At 42.5% G+C, this 25880-nt stretch overlaps 2 protein-coding genes across 6 annotated transcripts in view; one reads left to right on the top strand and one right to left on the bottom strand.

Annotated features, from left to right (window-relative positions):
* Window positions 1–2678, bottom strand: part of HEATR5B (HEAT repeat containing 5B) — an 86654-nt gene extending 83976 nt beyond the window's left edge. Inside the window, exons 1-3 of one of the 4 annotated variants that reach the window (XM_067562669.1) lie at window positions 2079–2678; window positions 499–617; window positions 296–421 (exon numbers count right to left, since the gene is read on the bottom strand). The gene's annotated coding sequence lies outside the window, so the exon portion shown is untranslated. Of the gene's footprint in view, window positions 1–295; window positions 1194–2078 lie in introns of those variants that run through there. The other 3 variants (XM_067562666.1, XM_067562667.1, XM_067562668.1) reach the window with 3 other exon arrangements.
* A 459-nt stretch (window positions 2679–3137) lies between these two features.
* On the top strand, window positions 3138–25598 carry GPATCH11 (G-patch domain containing 11). Of its 2 annotated transcripts, XM_067562670.1 has the most exons (9): window positions 3138–3274; window positions 6133–6214; window positions 8273–8499; window positions 15667–15708; window positions 15787–15907; window positions 19144–19234; window positions 20661–20768; window positions 23154–23235; window positions 24714–25598. In XM_067562670.1, the coding sequence occupies exons 2-9, from the start codon at window positions 6165–6167 to the stop codon at window positions 24767–24769; spliced, it is 777 nt and encodes a 258-aa protein (XP_067418771.1). In that variant the 5' UTR covers window positions 3138–3274; window positions 6133–6164; the 3' UTR covers window positions 24770–25598. The 2 variants fall into 2 exon arrangements, with proteins under 2 accessions (XP_067418771.1, XP_067418772.1); XM_067562671.1 differs by lacking the exons at window positions 3138–3274; window positions 6133–6214; window positions 8273–8499 and adding an exon at window positions 11136–11392.
* The last annotated feature ends 282 nt before the right edge of the window (window positions 25599–25880 follow it).

Here is a 25880-nt window from a genome sequence, read left to right as displayed (position 1 = left end):
CTCGCTAGGGTGGGCTGTGTAAACGTATCTAATAGGACTAGTCACATGCTTAATATTAAACACATGCATGTGTATTTGAGCTACAGAGTCCTTAAATGTTAAAAGCAAGTACAGGCAGCTTCAGGATTTCATAGGTTTTTCTGCCTGGCAAAGAATGATGTTGAAATCCCTGTATAAAAAGTAGTAAAAAGAGAAGAAAAATGTTACCAGTCAGGTAGGAGACTCTACCTCACCCAAAGTAAAAAGTGTGTCTCTTCACAAACCCTTCCCCTCCCTGATCTTGCCTCTCTTTCACCTCTCCAAGGTACTGGATACAATGTAGAATAACTCCATGGGGCTTTGTCCAGGAGTCTAGGAAGATTCTTTTTGATTTGTGAGGAGATCCAGGAAGCCCTTACCCCTTCCAGTTGAAGGCTGTCTCCTGCACGAAGGACATAGTCCATAAATTGTGTGTTTCATAGAATTAGAGCAGTATAGTTCTATGAAACATGCACTTACATGTTACTTCATCCACATACCAGACACCGTGCAAACCTAGGGAGAAGTACTCTGCAGATCCCACATTTTTTTCTTTTTCCTACATTTCTATTTCTCCTACTCCCCTCTCTTTTTTTCTCCTTAAAGATAAAAAACAGAGATATTGAATGCAAGAAACTTGCATTAATCCTATTAAAAACTGAGAAAAAGCAAATAAATACAAGGAAATGTATGTTAGGATTCTTACCACATTAATTATGATATGTTTAATAGATTTTAAGACCAGAAGGGTCCTTTAGATCATCTAATCTGACCTGTGTCACAGACCATAGACTTTCACCCAGTTACTCCTCTACTGATCCCAATAACTTGTGTCTGACAAAAACATATCTTTCAGAAAGGCATGCAGTCTTGATCTGAAGACATGAAGAGATGGAGAATCCACCACACTTCCTTTGGTAGTTTGTTCCAATGGTTAACTGTCCTCACTGTTAAAAATGTGTGTCTTATTTCTCATTTGAATTTGTTTAGCTGCAGCTTCCAGCTGTGGTTCTTGTTATGCCTTTCTCTACTAAATTAAAGAGCCCTTTAATACCTGGTATTTTCTTCCTGTGTGCTGAACCATATCCATCATAATCAAGTCACCTCTTGATTCTCTTTCAATAAGCCAAACAGGCATTTTCTCCACACCTCAAATTATCTTTGTGGCTCTTCTCTGCATTCTCTCCAATTTTCAACATCCTTTTTAAAATGTGGACACACGAACTGTATGCAGTGCATACAGAGGTAAAATCAGTCTACTACTCACTACCCTCTGTTGACACATCCAAAGATCACATTATCCCTTTTTGTCACAACATTGCACTGGGAACTCACATTGAATTGTTTGTCCACTATGACCGCTACATTCTTTTCAGAGTCACTTCTTTCCAGGATACAATCCCTCATTTTGTAGGTATGACCTTTCATTTAGCGATATTAAAATGCATTCTGTTTGACTGGGCCCATATTATCAAGCAATTCAGATCACACTGTATGACTGCCCTGTCCTCATTATTTATTATTCTGCCAATCTTTGTATCACTTGCAAATTTTGTCATAACCAGTTTTATACTTACTTCTGGATTATTGATAAAAATAATGAATAGCATCAGGCCTAGTACTGATCCCTGAAGAACTCCACCAGAAACCCCAACATTTTCATGATGATTCCCCCATGGACAATTACTTTATGGCAGATGAGACTCTTGAAGAGAGATATGAAGTGGATAATGAGGTAACTATGTGAAAGTTTATAGGGTGCTCCTCCCAAGCATGAGAGGCAACAGAGAAGAAATGACAAAGGTGTTAAATTTTCAAACAAACAGGCTGGCACTGTGCGCTGATCAGAAGTGAGCATCGACAACTCAGGAGCGAATGAGAGATGATAGGTAGGGTGGGGGATTGACTGTAGACAGCCTTGCAAGTGAAGACAATCAGTTTATGTTTGATGTGATAGAAAAGGAGGTGCAAATGGAGAAATGCAAAGAGGGTTGACACAGTCAAAGCAACAGGCTAAGAAAATGATCTTTGCAATAGCATTCTGAATGAATATGCATTACCTGAGGACAATATATAGTTGAATGAGGGAGGGTAGTCTGGTATTTAGAAAAGCAGAGAGAGAATAAGTACATCCAAATTCCATTCCCAACTCTGCCACTAACTTGTTGAGTGACCTTGGACAAATCACTTAATCTGCCTATGCCTCAGCTTCCCCATCTGTAAAATAAATATAATACTTCTTTACAGGGGTTGTCCTGTCTGAGGATAAATTCATTAACGTTTGTGCGGCACTCAGATACTACAGAGATAGGGGCCACGGAAATACCCAGGTACACTGGAATAAGTATTATGTATTATTGTTTAGCGCCACCGGGGTGCTCCATACCATTCAAGATATGAACACAGGGCCCCTGTCCTTATTAATAAACGCAGTCAGTTCCCTCAGTCAACAAGCACCTGTTGCTTATGGAGTGGTATGATGCGGCTGCCTTCATCCTGAATATGGAAGGACCAGCCTTGGAAATGCTAAGATACGACACAGGCCACAAAACATTGCGGCAGAGCCATGCGACCCTCCCGGGTCTGACAGCCCCATGGCACCATATGCCCCCCACACCAGCACAGGCCACCTCCGCAGGGCCGCCCCCGCCCACTGGGAACCGTCCTCCCCGGGGCTGCCGCCTCAGGTCAGCTTCATCGCCAGCCGCCGCTGGAGCCCTGCCCCCGGGCCAGGCGCTCGGCTCTCACGGCCAAAAGCCCGTCCCCCGGCCGCAGGGCCGAGCTCGCCAACGCGCCCCGAAAAGGCTCCCCGCCGCCTCTGGCCCCGGAGCAGCGCCACGCCCGCCGCGGCAGGCTCTCGGGGCAGGATTTCTGGCCGCCGGGGCTGGGCGGCCCCGCTTCCCAGCAGCGCCTGCCTCCGGCCGGCCCAGCTCCCCCGAGCGCCCCCCGCGGCAGCTCGCTCCTCCCTGGGCCCGCGCGTCCCCCCGCTCAGGGCAAGGCAGGGCGGGGCCGCTCCCCGGCGACAGCGGGCGGCCCCCAGCCGCACTCACCCGCGGGCGGCGGCCCCTGACAGTAGCGCAGCGCAGCGACACCGACCAGCCGGGCCGGCGGCAGGAAGGGCCGGGTCAGGCGCAGGCGCCAGGCGCAGGCGCAGCCGCGGGAGGGACCCAGGAAGCGTCTAAGCGAAGACTGAGGGTGCGCAGCGCAGCGCAGCAACCGCCGCCCGAGAGCCGCTAGCGCGAGCACCGCCGGGCGGGTGAGTGCCACGGGGGGGGGTGCTGCGGGGTGTTGGGTGGCTAGGGGTGCAGGGAGGTGTTGGGGGAGGGGCGGCTGGGGTGCAGGGAATAAAAGGGGGATTGAAAGCTCTTGAGATATGAGGCACAGCAGCAGCCCTGGCTGTATCTGATTTTGGGGTGCTCAAGGTTGTAATTGCTAGATCTTCACAGTTGAAATTCTGCAAAAATGTCTGGTCTGTGTGATAAAAATGGAATAATTTAACCCGCTCAGTGCCCTTTTCCAGCTCCCTCCCCACCAATGTTTGTGTAATTTTCTTTGAGACAGGATGAATGAGGTGTTTTTTTAATTGAACCAACTTCTAATTTTAATTTAACTTACCTGATACTTTTTGTAAATTTTGATTTCAGTGGGACTGCTCAGGGTAATAAATTAAGCACGTTCCTAAGTATTTGCAGGATCAAGGCTTAGTACAAAAATGTATTTAATTGAGTAGGGCAGTTTTCTAGGGAATTCAAAATTAAGATGGATACTTTTGATTTTATAGCATATGTGCCAATAAAAATAAATCAGTTTGTATTGTGAACTTGAATGGCAAATGATCTACCAAATGGGTCATCTTCATGGTGATTGTGCATGGTTTCTACACTGATAGCTGAGATTTTTACCTAAAGTCACACAATCTAAACAAAGGCCATCAAGTGAGAACATTAACAGGAGCCTAAATTTGAATAAATAAAAGGTGAATTGGCTGATGCCTAATTATTCAGTGCCCTGAATGCCAGTGCTGGCAAAAAAAAAAAAAAAAAAATTAAAGAAATTGCAGCGCTCTGAGGATGTTTAAAACCTCACAAAAGATACAAATAGACTCATTTGTCATGGTATTTATTCAGTCCAAGAAGTATTTAAAATTAAAGAGAAGGACTTAGTGTTATAGACAGTTTGGGCAACTGTGGAAGAAAATGCCAAAAACACAGTGGTGTGAAGATCAAGGAAAAAAGGGATCAAGTTACCTCTAGATAAATGCATTATCAGAATAACTGATGAAGTAGTCATGGATTTTTCAGCTGAGGGAATGAAGGGTAACTCTGTTGACTAATCGTAATCACAAAAAAAAAAAACCCTGAGTCCTGTAGCACCTTAAAGACTAACCAATTTCTGCGGGCATAAGCTTTTGTGGGCTGCAACCCACTTCATCAGATGCTTGAAGTGGAAATCACAGATAGGAGGTATATGTATACTTCCAAGGGTAACAAAAAACAATGGGGAGGGCAAGTGCTAACAAAGTCAATTCAGTAAGAGTAGATGAGGCCTATTCACAACCATTGATCGGAAGGTGAGAATGTGTGAACAGTGACAATTACTACTTGTAATGAGATAACCATTCCAAGTCCCTATTCAGACCCAGTCTGATTGTGTCAAGTTTGCAGATGAGTTCCAGCCCTGCAGTTTCTCACTGAAGTCTGTTGTTGGAGTTTTTTTGTAGAAGTATGGCAACTTTCAAGTCACCTACAGTGTCCTGGGAGATTGAAGTGCTCTCCTACTGGTTTATGGATGTTACCATTTTTTATGTCCATTTATTCTTTTGCGTAGTGACAGTCCGGTTTGGCCAATGTACATGGCAAAGGGGCATTGCTGGCACATATTACATTAGTAGATGTGCAGGTGAATGAGCTCCTGATAGTGGGGCTGATGTGATTAGGACCTGTGATGGTGTCACTAGAGTCGATGTGCGGGCAGAGTTGGCAACGGGGTTTGTTGCAGAGATAGGTTCCTGGGTTAGTGTTCTTGTTGTATGGTAGCTGGTAAGTATTTGCTTCAGGTTGGAGGGCTGTCTGTAACCCAATATAGGCCTGCCTCCTACGGCTTGAGCGAGTGAGGGATCATCTGCTAGGTAATCACAAAGGTGAGGCTGCCATAGAACTGGGCTGAGTAAGGCCTTGAGTACACAAGAAAAGTAAGTCGACCTATCAGCCACTGCAGCTGATGTCCACACTACCTTCCTTGGGTCTGTGAAGTGTGTCCTCACCAGGAGCTCTTCCACCGACCTAAGAGGGGCAGTTTGGGAAGCTGAAAGCCAAGTCTGTCAGCTCCCTGCTGGAAACCCCAGATTCCCAGGCTGCCAGTGGGCTGTCCCCCATTCCCTGTTACCCCCTGGGAGCCAGCCCTGGCTAATTCCCCCTACCCCCCTCTGGGAGCCAGAGGAAGCCACCTGGGGCTTTCCCCTGAAGAGTGGGGTCCAAGGGGCCTGGCTTCTCCTCTCCCCCCTGCTTCTGCAGACCACCAGGCAGCCTTGTCAATTTCATAGCTCATTCACAAGGCTGTCCTGGCTCCCTGCAGGGAGCTGGTGGAGAAGCATCTGGGCTTCTCACTGGGCTCCCCAACCAGCTGGTCAGCTCTCCCAGGGGCTTTTACCAAGGGAGTGGTGAAATTGACAAGAATGACAGCCCCACAGCCCATGTAAGGGATGCAGTGTCTACATTGATATTGTGTCACCCTAACTGTGCTGACATAAGTCCTATGCCTCTTGTTGAAGTGGTTTATTATGTTGGCATAGCAAGGGATTCAGCATTTCAGTCTGTTTTATCCACTGTTTTGTCAACAAAAGCTGGCTTTTATCAAAAAAAGTCAAGTGTAGAGCAGCCCTAAGAGAAGAGATCAAGGATGGTAACAAATGAATTTTTATCCCAGGTAAGTCACAAAATATCAATGTTAAAACTGCAGTCAGTCTCTCAGTCTGGCAATGTTTTGGTTTTTTTTGCACTTCTCTCTACTAATATAGCAAATCTGAACCAGTGAGTTTCTCAGCCCAAAAGCAGTCTTATTTCAATTCATTTGAAAAAGGCAAAATGTGTAATAAAATATTTTCATTCATTATAGGTAAGAGGATCTGAACAGGGTGCATATTAAACATGGAAGAAGATGAAGAAGACTATATGTCTGATGCTTTTATTAATGTGCAGTAAGTAGCTTGCCTAAGTGATAATACACATCCGCATCCAATAACAATACTGATTGTTTTGCGCATTTACACTGTTGTTTTCCAAGCATCTCATTCAGGGCTAAACCCTCTTCATTACTCACCCAAGTCACAAGGCTATTTCAATTAAATGATTCACATGAGTAAAGCCAGTAGTATTTTGGCCAAAATGAAAATTTAGGGCTAATATTTCAAAAGTGGCTAGTGAAAATGGATGCCTCAATTTTTGGGTGCCCAGCTTGACATTTTAAAGGATCTTGTTTTCAGAGGTTGGTTGCTCAGTATATTCTGAAAATCAGGAGGCCCCTTTAAGGCAGGGGTTCTCAACCTTTCTTTCTGAGCTTCCTCCCTGTCCCCCCCCCCCCCCCCCCCAAAAAAAAAAAAAACCAAAACATTGTATAAAAACTCCTGGGCCCGGAGGGAGTCAGGGAGATTCAGGATTTTAGCCAGGGAGTGAGGGGGATCTGCCCTACAAGGCACCAGGGCTCACACCTCTGGGCATTAGCCTTGGAGGCATCAGGGCTCCAGGCTTCAGCCATGGGACTCTGAGCTCCTGCCCCCCACGGCGGCAGTGCTTGGGGCTCTGGGCTTCAGCCGTGGGGCTCCAGGCCTCAAGGCTCTGGGCTTTCTGCCCTGGACCACAGCCAGTCAAATGCTGGCCCCGCTTCATAGACCCTCGGTGGAGAACGGCTGCTTTAAGGTATCTCAGATTGGGCACCAAAAATTTGAGGCACCTCAGATCGCTAATTGCTTAAAAAAATTGAGCCTCTCTTCACTCTGTGTACTTTATTTTTGCATTTACCATGCTTCTCCTCCCAAATATAAATTATTTATAGGGGGCTATGGTGAAAAGTTGAGGAACAGCTGTAGAAATGAGGCAGGTTTGACAGCTAATAGAACTCTGCCTGAGAGCCTAAAGAAGGAATAATCCATCTGAGCTGTGTATTAGTCTTGCAGGCAGATATTTTATTATTTCAAAGGATTCTTTACTTAAAAGCTAATCTTTTAAAGTGGCTAGTTATAATATAGGCAAGTGCATTTCTGTAAGCTGCAACCAAACCCTTGCACTAAGTAGCATGGGATCCCCTTTGATATTTCAGAGGAGGAGCGAATGAGACAAATTTTGTTGGGCTGGAAGAACATCCATTTTGATTCTGTGTTAAAACTTTAGGTCTCTATTTGCAATTATATTACAGGATAAATACAATTAATGGCATTCTTAACAGCTGTTTAAAGGTTTACTTGAATGAAGCATGTGTGTGTTTGCAAGATGGGGCAAAGCCCCAAGAACTAGGCTGGGGGGATTAAGAGACAAGCAATGAAGCTGAAACTACTTTTAACACTTTTTTAGAATAATTGAATAGGTTTCAGGTATTCCATTACGTGTCTGAAATTCAGCTGCAGGGAGATAGTTGTTAAGGAAATTTCATTTCTTTTTAAGGAAGTTTAATGCACATTATATTTGACATTTAGTCATACATCAGAAAAATCAAAGTTGTGTTTTCCATGGACTACAAGCAGCCAAAATTTTAGAATAAAGTTTTTCCTGGTTTTCACAGAGCAAAACCAAAAACTATATTGACCTATTTTCTTAATGTTGTCACACATTTATAATTCGAACAGCACAATGAATTGTATCCAAGTTCATCCCACAAATAAATAGTATGAATTAAAAGTTTTGGCGAAAAAGATAATTTATAAGCAATTGAAAAATAGGATATTCAAATGGAAGTGCAGGGATTCAAAGATTTGAAGAAATCTATCGGAGCTTAAGGTTTTCAGTTTAGGTCTCCCCAGTCCTAATGTCACTTCCAGTTCTCAAGTGGCAGCTACATTTTGTTTTATCACTAGAATTACAGTGGAGAGAAATGACATTCTGCTGGGAGACTGTAACAAGTGATCTGTATCAGCCACTAGAGGTTGCTTATCCAAAGATGATTCTGTATCCCCACTGTTTCATTGTAATGGATTATGCTGCCATTACACATTTGTTGCCTCTTAATAAAAAAGAAATATTAATAGTTAATTTGTTTTCCTTAGACAGGATGTCAGGCCAGGATTGCCAATGGTGAGACATATGAAGGAAGCTATTAAAAAAGAAGAAAAGCACAAGGAAGCCAACCAGAAAAATAGACAAAAGAGCCTAAAAGAAGAGGAAAGAGAGAGACGTGACACTGTGTTGAAAAGTGCTTTAGGAAATGAAAACAAAGGCTTTGCTTTGCTCCAAAAGATGGGGTACAAAAGTGGACAGGCTCTTGGCAAGAGTGGTAAGTTTGCTAACTTCTACAATTTAGATGTATACCCATTTTTCAAAATGTGGGTTTAAAAATAATATCAGTTACTAATACCATTCCACCTACCTTTGGTGGAATTCATTGAATACCTCTATAGGAACTCCTGTCTGTTAAATTAGTTCTTAACTGCCACCTTGGCACAGCAGAAAAAAGCATAGAAGGTGAAAGTGAGCCCTTAAAAACCTCTGAAATAAAAAGGATGAGGGATATGGGGGAATTGGAGGAGGAAGAAACAGTACGTGTGTTGATATTGGAAATTTAGTGATTAGTGTGAATATTAGTGAGACACAGTACACTTGATTTGTAGACTAATAAGATTTAATGTGTAAGGTTTTTTATAGCTATTAGTTTAATATAAAGCTTAAAATTAATTATAATATATTGAATTTGGAGAGTTAAGTAGTTATTTAGAAGGCTGTATATAGGAACGGCTTTTTTTAGGGGTTTTGTTAGGGTGTTAGTGGATTTTTTGGTTTGATTGGTAGTATTTTTTGTGGAGTTAGGCATTGATGGAGTGCGCTTTTTTGTTTGAGTAGTGATTTTTTTTATAAATTATTTTTTAATTTATTTTATATAAATTATTTATATTTTTATTTTTTATTTTATTTTTATTATGATAATTGGGGTTGTTAATTGGTGATAGGAGGGATGGTGTAAAAATATACTTTTTGGTAATGAAAAAGTGTATTTTTAGACATCTAAGGATAATTTGTTTTTATTATTTATGTGTAGCTGTAAGTATACATGTTGTGCATTTTGTTTTGTTATATGCTGTGGTATGCAGAAACTGAGACATTTGCAAGGTTACTTAGTAGTTTTATTAATTTTTGCTAACCAGAAGATGTCATGCTATAGGGCTCAGAATAGCCAAGCAAGCAACTGAAGCTATGAAACGCCTGTAGAACAGTGGTCAGGCAACTCAAATCGCACTGGGCCTCCAACTTTCCCGTCTTTGGTGGCCACTACAGTTTGATAGGCCACCACGAGGGCTTTTTGATACACATTTTTGGCTATGGCTTAAGGCACTTTAGCTGGGGTTTGAATGATGAGCATTTTTTTGTTGGTAGAGTATATTGTAGAGCACTGCTTTATTTGTATGTGGGGTTTCTTGAGTTGCTTTAGGGATTTTTTTAGTTCATTAAAAGTTTTACTGCAGCTATTAGAAATTATTTGTAATATACATAAGAGCACAATGGGTTGCAACGCTAGATTTAAAATTTTAGTGGTAGTGGAGGGATTATTTTAGTAGGGTTTTTTATTAATTGTGTTTTGTGGCAGCTTTTGCCCTATTTAGTTTTATTATGTTTGATGATTACATTTATCGTTAATTGTTTTTGAATGTATGTAAGCAGGGTTATTATGTTTGAATGTATTAGCATGTGTTGTATTAAATTAGTGATTTTTAATATAGGTTGAATTTATAATAATTGCAATATTTTGATATTTTATAAATGAATTGTAATATAGCAATATTGCAATAATTGTTTTGGGTAAAATATTTTTTTATAAAATGGGTTTGTTTTGGGGGGTATTTTGGTGACATTACTTGTGAGGTTTTTTAAAATTATAAAATTAAGTTTTTTAAAGCTTTTTTAGTTACATAGTAGTGGGCAGGGATACTGTTTTGCAATATTTGTTTGAGATTGTGGGTTTTTTTGTTTATATTGGTATAGCACAGCACACACACACAGTAAAACAATAGCAAGAACACTATACAACTTTTTTTTTATAATGTATGTTTTGATTGTGTGTGTGTGTGTGTGTGTGCTGGCGTGGATTTGTGTGATAATTATTTATAAATAAAATATAAAATGAAAGTGGGATTTCTAAATTTTATTAGTATTAATTATTTATAATATATTTAGTTTTTATATTTGTTATTTAGCAGTTTATTAAATTATATGGCATGATAGAGGAATTGTATAGTGATATCTTTTTTTCGCTTGTAAATTTTATTTGTTTTCTATTGGGAAGGGCTGGCTTTATTGGAGAGAGAGAGGGAATTACATGTAGTATTTTTAATTAGTAGGGCATACGGGCCTGGTTAGAAGCTGTAGGTGGTTGGATTTTTATTTATTAAAGCTATGGTTTATTTAGTTAATTGAGGGTTGGATACTTTTAAATATATATATTATGTACTTTAGAGGGGTGTGGGCTGTTTGCAAAATAATTGGGGCAGAACTAGTAAGGTATTGTTAGTGCCACAAGGTTTATATTAATGCTAGCATTTTTTTAAGGGGTAAAGGTGATTTTTGGCTTTTTTAGTATTTGGGAGGCTTTTGACTAGAGGATTTTTTTTTTGGCTTAAAATAGCTCATTTCCCCCCCAAAAATAAAAGCTAATTGCAACACAAATGGTTTAGTGTTATTTGGGTATGCTAGTGCAAGGGTGGAGATTATTGCTTGCTTTAGATTTAAATAGGGCTTGATTTTGTTTTGGGCTTTAATTTTAGGGGTTTTTTTAGTGGCTGGTATGGTGGCTGTGCTTTTAAGGCAAAAATTTTTACATGGTTGAGAAGCTATTTTGTGAGATTTAAAAAGGATTGCAATGCAGAGACATAAGGGGGTGCTGGCAGTTTACACATTTTTTTGTTGATTAGGGGTAATTTGATTTAATACTGAATTTAGGTATTGGATTTTTTGCTGACATAATTGGGCTTTTTTAAAATTAATTTGGAATCCTGCTTGCTCAGTTAGGAAGATTACTTAATTGAGCAACAGCAGCTAGACTTTTTGGGTTACAGTTTAAATGAGAACGTTATTTATACAAGAGAACATTTATTGGTGCTGTGCACTTACTTTATAATGTAATGTGGGCATGGCAAATTATGGGGGAGCAGTATTGCCTCCTTGGAACATCGGTGAATGTGAGTTGACGGGTTTTGTAGGTAAAAACAAATTAACACTAGCAGTTGGGATGCAGAGAAATAGCAAAAAATGCATTTAATATTGAAAACTAGTTTTTATATTTAATGCAGCTATTATTTTTGGTAATTTGTCTATTACAGCGATTGTTTTGGGTGTACATGTATTTAAAGCTTCATGATTTACTGTAAGCTGCTAGGTTTTTTTGTTTGCTTTACTGACTGACCATATAGGGGAGTTGTTTATGCTATTAGTTTTTATTAGCACTGTTTGCTGCAAGAAAGCAATCATGGGTAACAATTTTTTTAGTTTTTTGGGGGTATTTGTACTGCTTTTGGGGTGGTGGATTAGGTTTTACAATAAGAACACAGGCATTTATTTGGCCACAATTTAATGTATTTTTGGTTTATGCTTGTGGGTGTGCTTGTATTGTATTAGCAACGTTTATGGGATACTGCTTTGATGTAACAGAGCAATTTTGGTGCTTTAAGAGCTGCTATTTTGTGCACAGCTACAATAATTTTAGGAATTTAATTTAAAATATTTAATTAGCTAAATTAACAGACTGCACTTTAAGCATACAATTTATGCCCAAAATAGCTGCTTTTTAGCATGTGCTAAACTAAAAATGTGGGGGTTTTTGGGAGGGGGGGGGGGTTGCGCAATGGTGTAGGTAAGGGGACAAGAGGGGGATATTTATACTGGAATTTTTTAAAAAAAAATTTTTGGTGGGGTTTTTTTAATTTGATTGTAGCAGGAACTAAGTGGTTATTAATTAATGAAATAGTGGTACTAGTATTTACAAGCATATGCTGTTTGAATGCTTTTTGTTTAAAATTTATTTAGATAGTGGGTTGTTTTTATTTATTAGATGTTAAAGGTGCCGCATGTATTAGAGTTTTGGGGACACCCTTAGTCCCTTTATGCCTCTGATGGCTTTCCCTCAGGGGGTGGGGTTGGCTATTGATTTTTATTAACACTTTTTTTTCTGGAGTATGTGGGTTTTTTTAATAAATTAGGTTAGCTAGCTGAATTTGATTTGCTATTAATTAGAGCTTTAGGGGCATTTTGGAGAGCTTGATTTTACAGTACTTAGCACAGGGGATTGATTTTCCCATGGCCTCACTCTCAGCCTTGCCCTTTGTTAACTTTTTTAGGGACTAAATTACTTTTTTTGCTTTTTTGATTTTGAAAGGTGATTTGAGCAACTACTTTTTTTGTTTGTGCAGCAGCTTTTTGTGTGTGTGTGTGTGTGTGTGTGTTTGTTAGGGAAGGCTTGGCTTACTAGTAAATGAGCTTGCTGAATTTTTTGTAACGGTGCCTTTTATGTTATAGCTGTTAAATTTAGAGTACTTAAAGCAACTTATTTGCGGACATAGCTTTTTTATGAAACAAATTGGAAAGTTTGTGTTTATAAGGTTTTGACTTTTTAATAGGATTTTTTTTACATTTGTAAGTAAGCATTAGGGCGTTCCCCTAGGGCTTGCTGCTTTAAATGAAAACACAATAATGTGCTTGCCAGGATTCATTACTTGAAAAATATTTTTTAAGGGTATTTTTTGTGGGGGGGGTTTGTTTTTTTTGTATATTTACGGGAAGTTTTAAAAAGGTGTTTAATGGGAGACTTTAAGAGCAAGGCATAATTATTATAATGTAACTCAGGCACTGCCTAGTTTGCACAGTTTACTACAACTACATTCTTAGGGGTGATGTTTTTGAAAGCTTTTTTTAGTGTTTGTACTTGCTTAGGTTTTAATATTTTATTTATTTTGGTGGTAGTGTGTATGGTGGCTTTTGGGGGGTTTTAAAGTTTTTTTTTGTTTTTTTTTTTATAATTACAGGAGCTATGGGCATAATTACAGTAGCCCGTGGCATATTTTTTTAGCTAGCTGTTTTATTATCTGCCAGAGAGGAGCATGGGGGGGAAGGACATTTTATGCTCTGATTTGATTGCTTTTTATTTTATATAGCCTTTGCATAACAGAGGGCTGACAGATCAAAAGCCTGCATACTAACACTTTTTGCATCATTACAATTTTTGTCTGCCTGCATGGCAGCAATAATTCCCTGAGCAGCAGCCAATTGCTCTATACACTGAAACAACTGCTGCCCACAAACTGGATGGGACTGGCTTTTAGGGTTTTGTTTGTTTTAAGGACAACTCGTATTGCATCTTGCTCGTTTTTACATTTTGCTTTTTAGATATGAGCTTTTTTTTTTGTAGTTTTTTGCATTGCACTGAGAGATACAGAGCAAATTAGCCTGAGTGAGACAGTGGGACACTGAAGATTTATACTTGATTTTTTGTTTTTTACTTGACTTTGGCATACTATTAATTGTTCATGCAGCTCCTTGGGTTTTTTTTTTTTTTTTTTTTTTTGGGGGGGCTAGTTTTTTAACTCTTTAGTAAGGGTTTTAGATACTAAAACGAGCCCCTGTAAAGCAGATAAGTGGTTTTTGTTTTTTGTTTTTTTTAATATACACGATTAGGCTTTGTTTTTATGAATTGTTCTTACTGGAGCATTTAGTTTGCATATGCTGTTTTACTCTTAAATGCTCCTTTAAACTATGGGTGGATGTTTTTTGGCTATTTACAAAAGTTTTCATATTTAAAACTTGTTTTAGCAAAAGGAGGGCGGGAGTGGCAATCCCTCGACCACCTGATTCTCAACACATTCTTGTATAGGACATAATGCCCTCCTCCTGAAGCAAATACAGATACAGCTTCAGGAGAACCGTGCCAGACAGGTTGCTACTCTGCTAACACGCAGTGAAAGAAACCTTTGCACTGTATGCCTCAAAGATAGTCTCACTCACAGCTGATTGAGTCCATCCAGGGACGCCAGTTGTTGATTCTGGACACTTAATGATTAGTGTGAATACTAGTGAGACATGGTACACCTGATTTGCAGATTAATAAGGTTTAATGTGCAAGGTTTTTTATAGCTATAGTAGTTGAATATAAAGCCTAAAATTAATGACAGTATATAATATTTATTAAATTTGGAGAGCTAAGCAGTTACTTAGAAGGCTGTGTACAGGAACAGCTTTTTTTTTTTAGGGGCCCCACCAGGGAGTCAGTAGATTTTCTGGTTTGACTGGCAGCACCTCCCGTGGAGTCAGGTGTTGGAGTGCGCTTTTTTGTTTAAGTAGTGATTTTTTTTATCTTTTATTATACATTTTTATTTATTATATGTATAATTTATATTGGGTTTTTATTTTTAATTATATTATTTGTATTACGATAATTGGGGTTGTTAAAACAAGATTTGGTGATAGGAGGGATGGTGTAAAAATATGCCCCATGGCAATGAAGAAGTGTACCCCCAGACGTTCAAAGATAACTTCTTGTTCCTGTTATTATTTATGTGCAGCTGCAAGCATACATGTTGTGTATTTTATGTGCTGTGGTATGCAGAAACTGAGACATTTGCAAGGTTACTCAATAGTCCTATTCATTTCTGCTAACCGGAAGATGTCATGCTACAGGGGTCAGAATAGCCAAGCAAGCAACTGAAGCTATGCAAGGCCTGTAGGACAGTGGTCAGGCAACTCAAATTTCACTGAGCCTCCAACACTTGCTGATAAGTGAATGGCATTTCAGATGTGGATGATGGCTTACAAGAATCTTATTAGTTGTAGCAGGGTATAGCCTTTTGATTTTGATGTTCCTTCCAAGCCAGTAACTTTTAAACTTTAAAGAACTTAAGTCCTTACTTCAATCTGCACAAATTTACAGCTTGATTTTGGAAAGGGTTTTGTGCACACAGACACTTCGTCTTCCTGCATGGAGTCCTAGTGAAGCAAAAATGTCATCTAGGATAAAACCATAGTAAATCACTAGGGGATCAATAAATGTTGCACTCCATGAGTAAGTTATTCCTTAGAGAGAGTTTACATTCTTCATGGGCATAGGGAGGCTTAGTTAATGTTTTGTTGAAAGTGTCAAGATTCTCTCATGACAGATGCTACAGAAGGGAGCAATGTATTCTTGTTAATTTCTAATATGTTATGCCTATCAAATTAATCCATCCTTCTTTGGTGTGTAGGGCAGCAGCCTGTATATCACACACAGCAACACTACAATTCAACAGATAAACTATTGTCCATTGTCAGTGCACCTTGATGCTAGATTTATCAATTTTTTTTTTTAATAAAAACAAAGGCCATAAACTAATTGTTCAGTGGCAAAATCTTAAGTATACTTGGATAGGCTGTGCTTATGATTTGGGGAGAGACCTGATTTTGTAAGCTGTCTGCTCTTTTTTCCCCGCAGGTGAAGGCATTGTTGAGCCTATTCCACTGAACATTAAAACAGGTGTGTAATACTTACTTTTTAATTAGTTGAAATTCAGAGTCTCTCAGCTGCTCACAACAGTGTTTTGAACTTAAACAGGTAGAGCTGGGCTTGGTCATGAAGAATTAAAAAAGCGGAAAGCAGAAGAAAGGCTAGAAAACTACCGAAGAAAGATTCATCTGAAAAAACAAGCAGATGAACAGGCTGCAGATCAGTTTAGGTGAAATGATTTATTTTCCGTTTTGTTGTAAACATTTTCAGGTAATGTAAAAAAAGGTTCAGGGTTTCACTCTTATGTTAAAGTGATGTTGGCTTCCTCAGGTTAGACTATCTTTAAAATGTCTTATCGATTCTGTATAACATTTGTGTAATGAATGGGCTGGCGGGAGGGTAATTGCCAATCATTTTAAAAGAAAAAATGGTTTGATGCATGAAAACTAAAATACATAAATTCTCTCTGTTCTGTTTCCCATCACTATGGACATTAGTAATGCCAGCGCACAGAAAAAAATCATGTAAATATTGCCATTTCTTAGGGGGTGCAAGTTAAACCCAAAATCTGTTTTAAAAAAGTATTTAAATGTAACATCCTTAAGGAAGACACAAATGTTCATATAATTTTATAATGATGTTGTTAAGCGTACGCTTGGTCCTGTTTAGAATGGCCTTCTCTTATCCTATCAGAGGACTGTACGCCTGTACAAAGGAGCAGAATTACAAATATTGTGGCGAACTACAGAGTGTATAAAATCTCAACTAGCTTTACATCATTGTGATGGATTTGCATCACTTACCACCGGACTGGCGCCTCCTGCTGGCTGTCTGGGGATTAGCTTCAAGCCAATGCCCACATCACTGGTCTGCACACCATCACTCTTCCTCAGTTCGCCTGTGGCCCTTCCCGCAGCCATTAGGATCCGCAGCATCTTCTTTGTGACTTGGCCCTCCAGCTAAGCCATAATCCATGTTCCCCCCTTCCGGGGGAAGTTTGGCTCCTCAAGAGTCCAGCCACTTTCCTTAGTGGCTACTGCAGTATCTCATTCATCTCAGTAGTGCCTGCAGCAATTTATTCTGCCACTTCCCCAGAGGCAACCAGGGCCCACCTACTCCTTCGGGTCCCAGCCCAGGGACCTTGTGGATCACAGTCTCCTGCTGCACCTCAAAATCCTTTCCCAGCTGCTGTCTTCCTGAGCCACTTCCCCCAGCCCTAGCACCTTTCTTGCCCGCCCTCAGGGCCTGCTACAACCCACTCCCAGCAGTAACACTGTCTCAGGTGCCCCAGGCCTCTCAGCCTGCAAGAGAGGCAGCCTTTCCATCTTGCACTCCAGGCAGTGTCTGCTCTGCTCTGTCCTGCAGCTCCTTTTCTAAGGGCCTGCCATATAAGGCTGGGCTCCTCCCAGTCTCTCTCCTATTGGCTGCCTCCCATGCAGGCTCTCTAGTGCTGGTTTTAACCCCTTAAATGCCCGTATGGGTCAGGTGCACTATCACACACCCTCCCACTCAAGACTGATTGATTGCCTCAAGGAGGGGTATTACCTCCACTGCTTCCTTTACAGCTGGGACCACAGGGACTCTATCTCCCACCTCAAGTCATCCATCAGGAGTAGTCATTTATCCTTTTTCTCCCAGGATGTCCCTATATTTCTCCCTATGTGTCTCGGCCTCATCTTGCGCTCTTCGCAAAGCCAGCTCGGTGGCTTTCAGTTTCTCCCATAGCCCTGGACCTTGTTCTACCAGTTCACCCACCACACCTTTTCCCAGCTCCCTTCACTTGGTGTCTGTATCAGTCCCCACATCCTTCAACTGGATGTCTAAGGGTCTCTTTCTTCTCTCCCCCCTTTCTCATCTTTACCCACTCAGCCCCTTTTGCTTTCTCCACAACCTTGGCACACCCCCTCTGGGTATCTAGCACCTCCCTTTGGTCCTTTCTGGATCCCTTGCCCTTTTCCTGAGTCAGATCCCTTTTCTCATCCTCAGGATCCTGCCCTTCCCTGGGCACCTATTCTGCCTGTGAGGGGCACTGCCTGTGAGGGGCACTGCCTCTTCACATGTCCTGGTTCCCGATAGGTGAAACAAACTCCCCGCTTCCTGTTCTTTTCACAGGGGGACCTTGGAGTTTTCCTGCCCTTTTTCCTTGGGGCTACACTTCATCTTTTCCCAATAGGGACATTTTCTCTCAAAGTGTCCCCTCAGCCCGCAGGCATAACACTGCCCTGCCCGGGCTTCTGGCCTCTTGACCATGGGGCCTCGCTTCTTGTCCCAGGCCCTCTGACCCCTGCTCAACTCCTGGAGGATCTTGAGCAAATGGTGCTGCTCTTCAGCCAACTGCCTCAGGTATTCCTGCTGGTATCTCTATGCCTCCCACTGTCTCCACTGATTCTGCAGGATCTGCCTCATTAGGGCCTGAATCCCCCTTGGCTGCTCGTCAAGCGCATTCTGAGGGGGTGGCAACTCCAGCCTGGGAGGGTTTGCCTGCCTTCTGCCAAAAAGGCCTCTGCCAACGGTCTCTCCGTTGTCTCTTTGCCCCAAGTGTCTCTTCTATAGCCTTTCTTACACCCCTTGTATCCGGGGCAGTGGTCTAACAGTCTCTGAGTCTCTCACTCAGTCCCCTTCCCTCAGGGGTGACCAAATGCCCACATTTTCCACCATATACAACAGATTCACACCACTCGCTGCCAGATTGGCACCTCCTGCTGGTTGTCCGAGGATTAGCTGCAAGCCAACACCCATGTTCCTGGTCCGCGCACCATCACTCTTTCTCCCAGTTCACCTGTGGCCCTTCCCACAGCTATTAGGACCAGCCGTGTCTTCTTTGTGACTCAGCCCTCCAGCCAAGCCACAATCCATGTTCCCCCTTTACAGGGGAAGCTTGGCTCCTCAAGAGTCCAGCCTTTTCTTAGTGGCTACTGTAGTACCTCATTCATCACTTTCTCAATGGTGCCTGCAGCAACTTATTCTGCCACTTCCCCACTGGGGAGGATGGGCCGGGCCTACCTATTACTCCAGGTCCCAACCCAGGGACCCTGTGGATCACAGCCTCCTGCTGCGCCTCGAATTCCTCTCCCAGCTGCTGTCTTCCTGGGCCACTTCCCCCAGTCCTAGCACCTTCCTTGCCCACACTCAGGGCCTGCTACAACCTACTTCCAACTGTAACAGTGTCAGGTGCTACAGGTCTCTCAGCCTTCAAGAGGCACAACTTTCCCTTCTTGCACTCCAGGCAGAGAGTGGGTTGTCTGCCCTGCAGCTCCTTTTATATGGGTCTGCTGGCCTTTGATTGGCTGTTCCTCCCAGACTCTCTCCTATTAGCTGCCTCCCTCGCAGCCTCCCTAGGGCTGCTTTTAACCCTTTGTGTCAGTTTGGGGCAGACACCCCATCACACTTACAATAAGTTCTTGTTTATAATATGTGAATTGTTTTCTGACTGTTGATTATAGCTAGCTACTTTTTTATGAGCAGAATGAGATTCAAAAGCAAACAAGAGGAACGTAAGATAGAAGGGGACCTTAGAAAAAGCCAGAGGGCCTGTCAACAATTAGACGCACAAAAGGTAAGGCTAATACACTGCTTTGGGGTGGAAAGACGGTTGACATTTTAGAGTTGGCTGCAAATTCTTCAGTCTGCATGTGCAGCAATGTTATTTCACTTCTTAACAGTTTTGTAAAATATTGGGTGTTATTAGACTGGAGTTATGATGCTTGTCTCGCTGAGATGCCTCGTGTTACCCAGTGATCTCCTGGGGCCAACTGGCAGAGGGCACAGTGCATAAGGGTTACAGGGATCCCATGGGTCTAGTATCTACATCCTGGTTTGCCAAAGGATGTCATGTAAAGTCTCTGCTGAAAGCCTGTGTCACACTGGTCATCGTAATCATTGTGAAATATATGGATGGATAATATGTAGGAAGTTACGTGTATATATATGTTGAAAATTATGTTCTTAAGGTTTCTGACTTGGAGCTGGTCACCAAAAGGTGTTGAACAAGTTTCTCTCAAGCAAGAAACTTTTCTGTTTGAGTGGCTATATGCAGATTGAGTGTTGTATTCTTCACAAGGAATACCGATCTACAGTCTGAAAAAAAATACTAATCAAGTGACTGAAAAGTCCCCAAGGAGAGATTCTAGAAGGAAAAAACAAGCTGTGCGGGATTCACTAGTGAAGACAGTGGATTGTTGGGAGTGCAGAGGTAACCCAATTATCCTTCACCTAGAAAGTAAGTTGACAGTGTTTCCCTTATTGAAAAAAAGGATCACAGCCTGGCTCAGCTGAAAAACACTGGAAGGACTTTGGGGTGAGCTAAACTAAATTAGAAAAGGGGGGTGTCGATAATTAAGTTTAGGCTCTGGTATGCGTATTATGATTTCATTTTATCTGTAACCCTTTGTTTCCAGTATTTCTGCTAGCTATCATTTGAATCTTTGTTAAATAGATTTGTTTACAGAGAAAGTATAAGTTCGTGTTGTATGTTAAGTGGAGCTGTGATCCAAGTTGTAACTGGCAAGTAGAGGTGTACTGTTCCTTTGGGAGCAGTACATCTGGAAATTCTGCAAATGTCCAATGGAGCAGAGGCTGGACAAACTAAAGGGCTCCTTAGAGGCCTTGGGCCGTACCTGTTGCTAACTTGCTAGTAGCTATCATGGGAAAATGCTGCATTGTGAGACCCTGTGTCTCACGGCCCCATAGGCTTCATGTGCAATAGAAGTTACATCTTTGGGTTCACTGTTCATTTGCTATTTATATGCCTCCTGATCGCTTATGTCAGGCTGTCAGATTGGCGGTGGTGTGTAGCTTAGATGAGGCTTCTTACCTGGCATCCTGGCAGAGAGAGGAGCTTCACTTGTACTCTCCCTATCTTAATTTATAACAAGCTTTATAAAGTGGTATTTGTCCCATTATAAACTGCTTTCATCGGGCAGCTGCTGGAGAAACCTATAGAGACCGAGAGAACTTCTCTTGTGATCTTTTTTATTTTTAAGGGTATTGAAGTGCCCAAGGAGATTTGGTACTGGATAGAACCTGAGCAGGAGGAAGAGAAGGATGAAGAGGAGGGAAAAAAGGATGAAGATGAAGATTCAGACTTAAGTGTAAGTGCTGAAACAAAAGTTAGTATGAAGCTGTCATTTGTGAAATGTGTATGTGTGTAAGTATGTATATATTTCAAAGCTCTAAGAAGTGGCCTCTTTTTCTGTCTTGCAAAGTGGTTTGCAATAATAATAGGTGGACTATGAAGCATGCTTCTACTGATTTGGAGTAAAAGAGCAAAATGTAATGTTAACAGTTCCTCACCTTTGGGCCAAGATTTTCAAGAGGGGGTAATGATTTTGGGTGTCTTATTTTTGGGTGCCCAGTCATGGGCAGACTTTGGGGGCCATGGGGGGCACTGCCCCCCCCCCAACTGCAGAGTTGTAACTAGAGCAGGACAGCCCCAGTGGCAGCTCCACACATCCCATTTCCCCCACCCCTGAGGCCTGGCCCCCTTGGCCAGAAGGGAAGCCGGCCATGGCGTGAGCCGGACAGCTGCTGCTGTGGAGGGGGCAGCCATGGTGCTCACCTATCTGCTGCTGGTGCCTGAAGCAGCAGCTGCTTCTCAGCTCCCAGCCCCCTTTGACTGTTTGCAAAGCTGGTAAGAGCTGTTCAGGTGGAGGGACCTGGCTCAGTGGCCAGCAGAGCCCCCGGGGAGCAGTAACGGAGGGGGGACCTCCCCATGCTACACCCCTGCCTGCATACAGCCCCTACCTACCTCTCCCTCCATCCTGGGCTACCCCCTGCTGGCACACAGCCCCTAGCTATCCCCTCCCTGCACCCAGAACTACCCCCCGGCTGCATACAGCCACTAGCTTCCCCATCCCTGCACCCAGAACCAACACCTGTCTGCACACAACTCCTAGCTCCCCCCCCCCCGCCTGCACACAGCCCCAGCTACACCCCCCGTATAACACAGATCCTAACTCCCCCTCCCTCCACCCTGAGCTATCCCCCTGTGCACACAGTCCCTAGTTACCCTGTGCCTGCACAAAGTCCTTAGCTACCCCTGACAGTCTGAGCTACCCCCACTGTGGTAGCACCCTGAGCTACCCCCCACATGTACACAGACCTTAGCTCCCCCCTCCCTATGCCCTGAGCTACGCCCATCTGCACACAACCCCATCACCCACTCACTACACCCTGAGCTACCCCCATCTGCACAGAGCCCTTAACTACCCCCTGCCTGCACACAGCACCTAGATACTCCCTCCCTGCACCCTAGGCTACCACCTGCCTGCACACAGCCCCTAGCTAACCCCCTCCCCACACCGTGAGCCACTGCCACTCTGCAAATGGCCTCTTGGTCCCCCCTCCTTGCACCCTGAGCTACCCCCTCCCTATACCCTGGCATGCACACAGCCCCTAGTTACACCATCTGCACTCTGAGCCACCCCTTGTCTGCACAGCCCCTAGCTACTCGCTGCCCGCATACCACCCTAGCTTCCTGCACCCTGAACCACCTAGCTGTACCCTGGGCTACCCCATCCTGCACACAGACCCCAGTTACCTCCGTCCGGGCATCCTGAGCTACCCCCCGCCTGGCCACAGCCACTAGCTACCCCCTCCCTACACACTGCCCCCGTTACCTTTCTCTGCACCCTGAGCTACCTCTCATCTGCCCCCCCGCCCCTAGCTACTCTCTGCCCTCACACAACGCCTAGTTACCCTTCTCCCTGCACCCAGACCTAGCCCTCGCCTGCATAACCCCTAGCTTCCCCCATGTGCACCCTGAGTGGTTTTTAAACTTTTTGAGCTTAGCCCCTCCCTTTGGGTTATAATTTCTGGTTGTGTGCGTTTCTCTCTCTCACACACCCTGCAACCCAGATAGGCTGGGTAGCCTCCTGAGGGAGGTGAGTCAAGGAGTGGAGACCCTGCTGCACAGAGCTGGCCTGAGCCCCACCCCCACAAATACAGAAGTCAAACGACCCTTTTGTGCCCAGCTGGACACTTGAGTGGTCTAGTTTTCAGAAAGTGCTGAGTAATTAATTGCCTGCTGAACAATCAGGGCCCTCAAACGTTGGGCACTCAAATCAGTCACTTTTGAAAATCATGTCCAAGACCCCACCAACCAGTGTTAGTCTAATGAGCTCAGTCTGTGGCAGAGGTGGGCGATGAAAAATCCCATCAGGAACATCATTCCATTGGAAGAAGATATTTTTAGTCACTCAGTAGGTGAAAATAAAGAAAAGCCACCCTTTAACCAGCTAGCTCTCCACAGATCATTGGCACACCACCAGCCACAATTTGGGGACCTCTGCTATAATATTAGTTACCCTGTGCAGTGCACTATCCCATGATCTTCTCTTACCAAGTCCCTTTTAGCACCAACAGCTATTTATTAGCAGGGAAGACAATAGTTTAAACCTATTTTACACTACAGGGGCCCATCTCAGATTGTTCAATTGTAATTGCTACTTAAAGCTATAAAATGTGTGTGTCTATAGGTATTAGAGAAGTTACAAATCCTGACGGCCTATTTAAGAGAAGAGCATCTGTATTGCATCTGGTGTGGAACAGCCTATGAGGGTAAGAATAAATCTGTCTTGGGTATAATTTTCCTTTGGTTAAGCATTTGGAGCCATATCCTGCAATCCTTATTTATTCTTTAGCCCAGCAAAATTCCCATGGAGACCAGTGCCACTACTGATATCCTTACAGACAATTTTTGTATATATAGTTTGGATTCAGTCACTTCTCCTCTCTTGGGTTCCAGAACTAGTGAACCAGTAATGGTGGATATGGGGCTCTCACTCAGTATGTTGTGGCCAAATTGGTAACATTCTCCTCTCAGAGCCCCTCCCTCATCAGTCCCACATGTACCTCCTGCACATCACTTTTCTATTTTGAAAACATTAGTTGCGCACAATCTCCAGCTTGAGGTGTTTGTAAGGCTGAGGTTCGACTGTATATCATTACCACCAATTGCTGGGCTACTATTTTCCCTGAAAATAAGACACAGCCTTCAAATAAACACAGAGCAGACAGTTTGTAATGCTTGTATGTTGTAAGAACCCCTGCTTCCTGGTGGCAGTGTTCTCTTAAAGCATGTGATTGGTGGATGCTCTGATAAACATGCAAGCGTGTTCGGGTCCATGGCCTGTTGAATACGCTGCTTGTGTATAAGAATATGGAGGGGATGAAGACTTTTTGATACAGAAGAGAGATTGGTGTGAGGAAGGAAACAGGGAAGCCTGTGATCTGGGTCTAATCTGGATGAAAGACTGGCTGGTCTGCTTCAACTATATCAAATGAAGCAGTCTGGCTTAGCCCTTCTCCTCCAGAGTGCACTCTGATCTCCTTCACCACCCCATATTACTCTCTTTGCAGCAGGGAGGATGCAGATGCCTTTTCGCATCGCTTCACTCCCTTTATGAAAAGATTTTCAAACACACATGGCAACTATTCCTCGCAAGCAGTTCTTTTGGCAGCAAGTTTGGTGACTTTAAAATGAAGCTGGTTTTGAGCTGTTCACATGCAGGAAAAGCTGAATTTTTTAAAATAAACTGTGCTCAAACACTCCTTCCAACTTGAGCTATGAAAATTTTGGGGTCCCCTCACACCCTTTTATATAAATTTCTGCAATGGAATAAGCTGTTGTGTAGTGATAGTGTCATTTCAAACCAATTTGTTTTGCTTTGGAAACGCCCAAAGGATTACTGGGGATGATTTTAGTTAGTAAATAGCCTGGTGATCTAATTGCCCTTATACTAGGATCGTCAGATTTTGGGTCTCACATTCCTAGGCAGGGAGGGAAGCAAAGACCTGGGTTTTTTTCTTATTCACTTAATGCATGTGATTAGAATTGAACCTCAAATGACAACCCTCCTTTGGAATTAACTGGGGAAAAAATGGAATTTGTACCGTGGTACAGTGGAATAGTAGATTAGCACATCACCTTTTTTCTGACTCCCACCCTTCTCTTTTTTTAAATAAGATTTAGAAGATTATGGATCTTTTCTTCCCCTCACTGGAATATATTAACCTTATTTTCCTTTATACTGTAGAATCAGAAGATTTATCTTCAAACTGCCCTGGAGATAGTGCAGCAGATCATGACTAAAATCTTTGTAATAAAAGGAACCCTGGAAAAATATTGATGAGTCACAGCAGTATTTTAAAATACCTCCCTGTGACATCAAGAATTCACACAAGACCTGCAGGTGGAAACACATGTTGAGAGGTTCAGAGCGCATGCTTGCGAACACACAGAAGCATTTGTAGACTTTGGCTATTTTTTAAAGCAAACTAGTAATTGAACTCACTATTTAATAGGAATTACGAACTTAGATATGTACTTAGGTTAAGTAATTTAGATGGAGGCGGGAGTGTTGCAGGTTTCAACCAAACCAGACACTGATCAGCACCATCTCTGCAATTCTAGTCTTGCCCCTCAGGACAGGCACCCAACTGCACCAAATTGTTATGATTTAGGATTTTTGTACACCTCAGCTCAGAGGTGCCTAAATACAGACTCCTAAATTAATGTGTGTGTGTGTGAGATGGTTACAAAGTCAAGTACCATCCATTTCAAATTTCCAACATTTTAAAGGCTTCTTTGGGCAGGAGGGGAAAAAAACAAAACAAAAAACTGCCTTCCCTCCTTTCCTACATAAAGCATGGAATAGAGGAGAATCAATATTGGTTAAGTCTTTATAGTATATAGGGTTAGACAAGTCATTTAATATGCATCCTCCATGAGGATGTCTGTGCATTTGAATTTTAAGTTTATTTTTTGTCCACATAACTAGCCAGAAATGTGAATGCTGATGGCTGAAAATAGTTGACTTGGTCAATCACTATTGCTTAATATACATGTGGATGTTTGTATAGAAAATCTAAATGTCATCAATTTAGTGGTTTTGTGCATAATTAAACATTTTTTATAAATATATTTTTGTCCAACTTGGTTCCATTTAATCAACACAAGCAGCACTGTCCATGAGCAGTAACTGCTAGTGGAAGTAAATCCATGGAGGTGACAGAAAAAGGAACTAGCTATTGCTGTAAGGCGCAGGCAGCAGCTTGTGTTAATCCAATTCTATGATGTATCTGAGACAACCACATCAGTTGTAGTAAGCAGACGCATCACTATTATAAATCTTGAAGTTTAATAGGCAACTGGTAGAAAACCACTTAGTTACTGCATGCCACCTGCCAAGGAAAAATGTGCC

This window comes from Emydura macquarii, unplaced genomic scaffold (genome assembly GCF_026122565.2).
Source record: "Emydura macquarii macquarii isolate MOO-44397 ecotype Brisbane River unplaced genomic scaffold, CSIRO-AGI_Emac_v2 contig_2457, whole genome shotgun sequence".
NCBI lineage: Eukaryota > Metazoa > Chordata > Testudines > Chelidae > Emydura > Emydura macquarii.
This window is presented reverse-complemented; position numbering and strand designations above follow the sequence as displayed.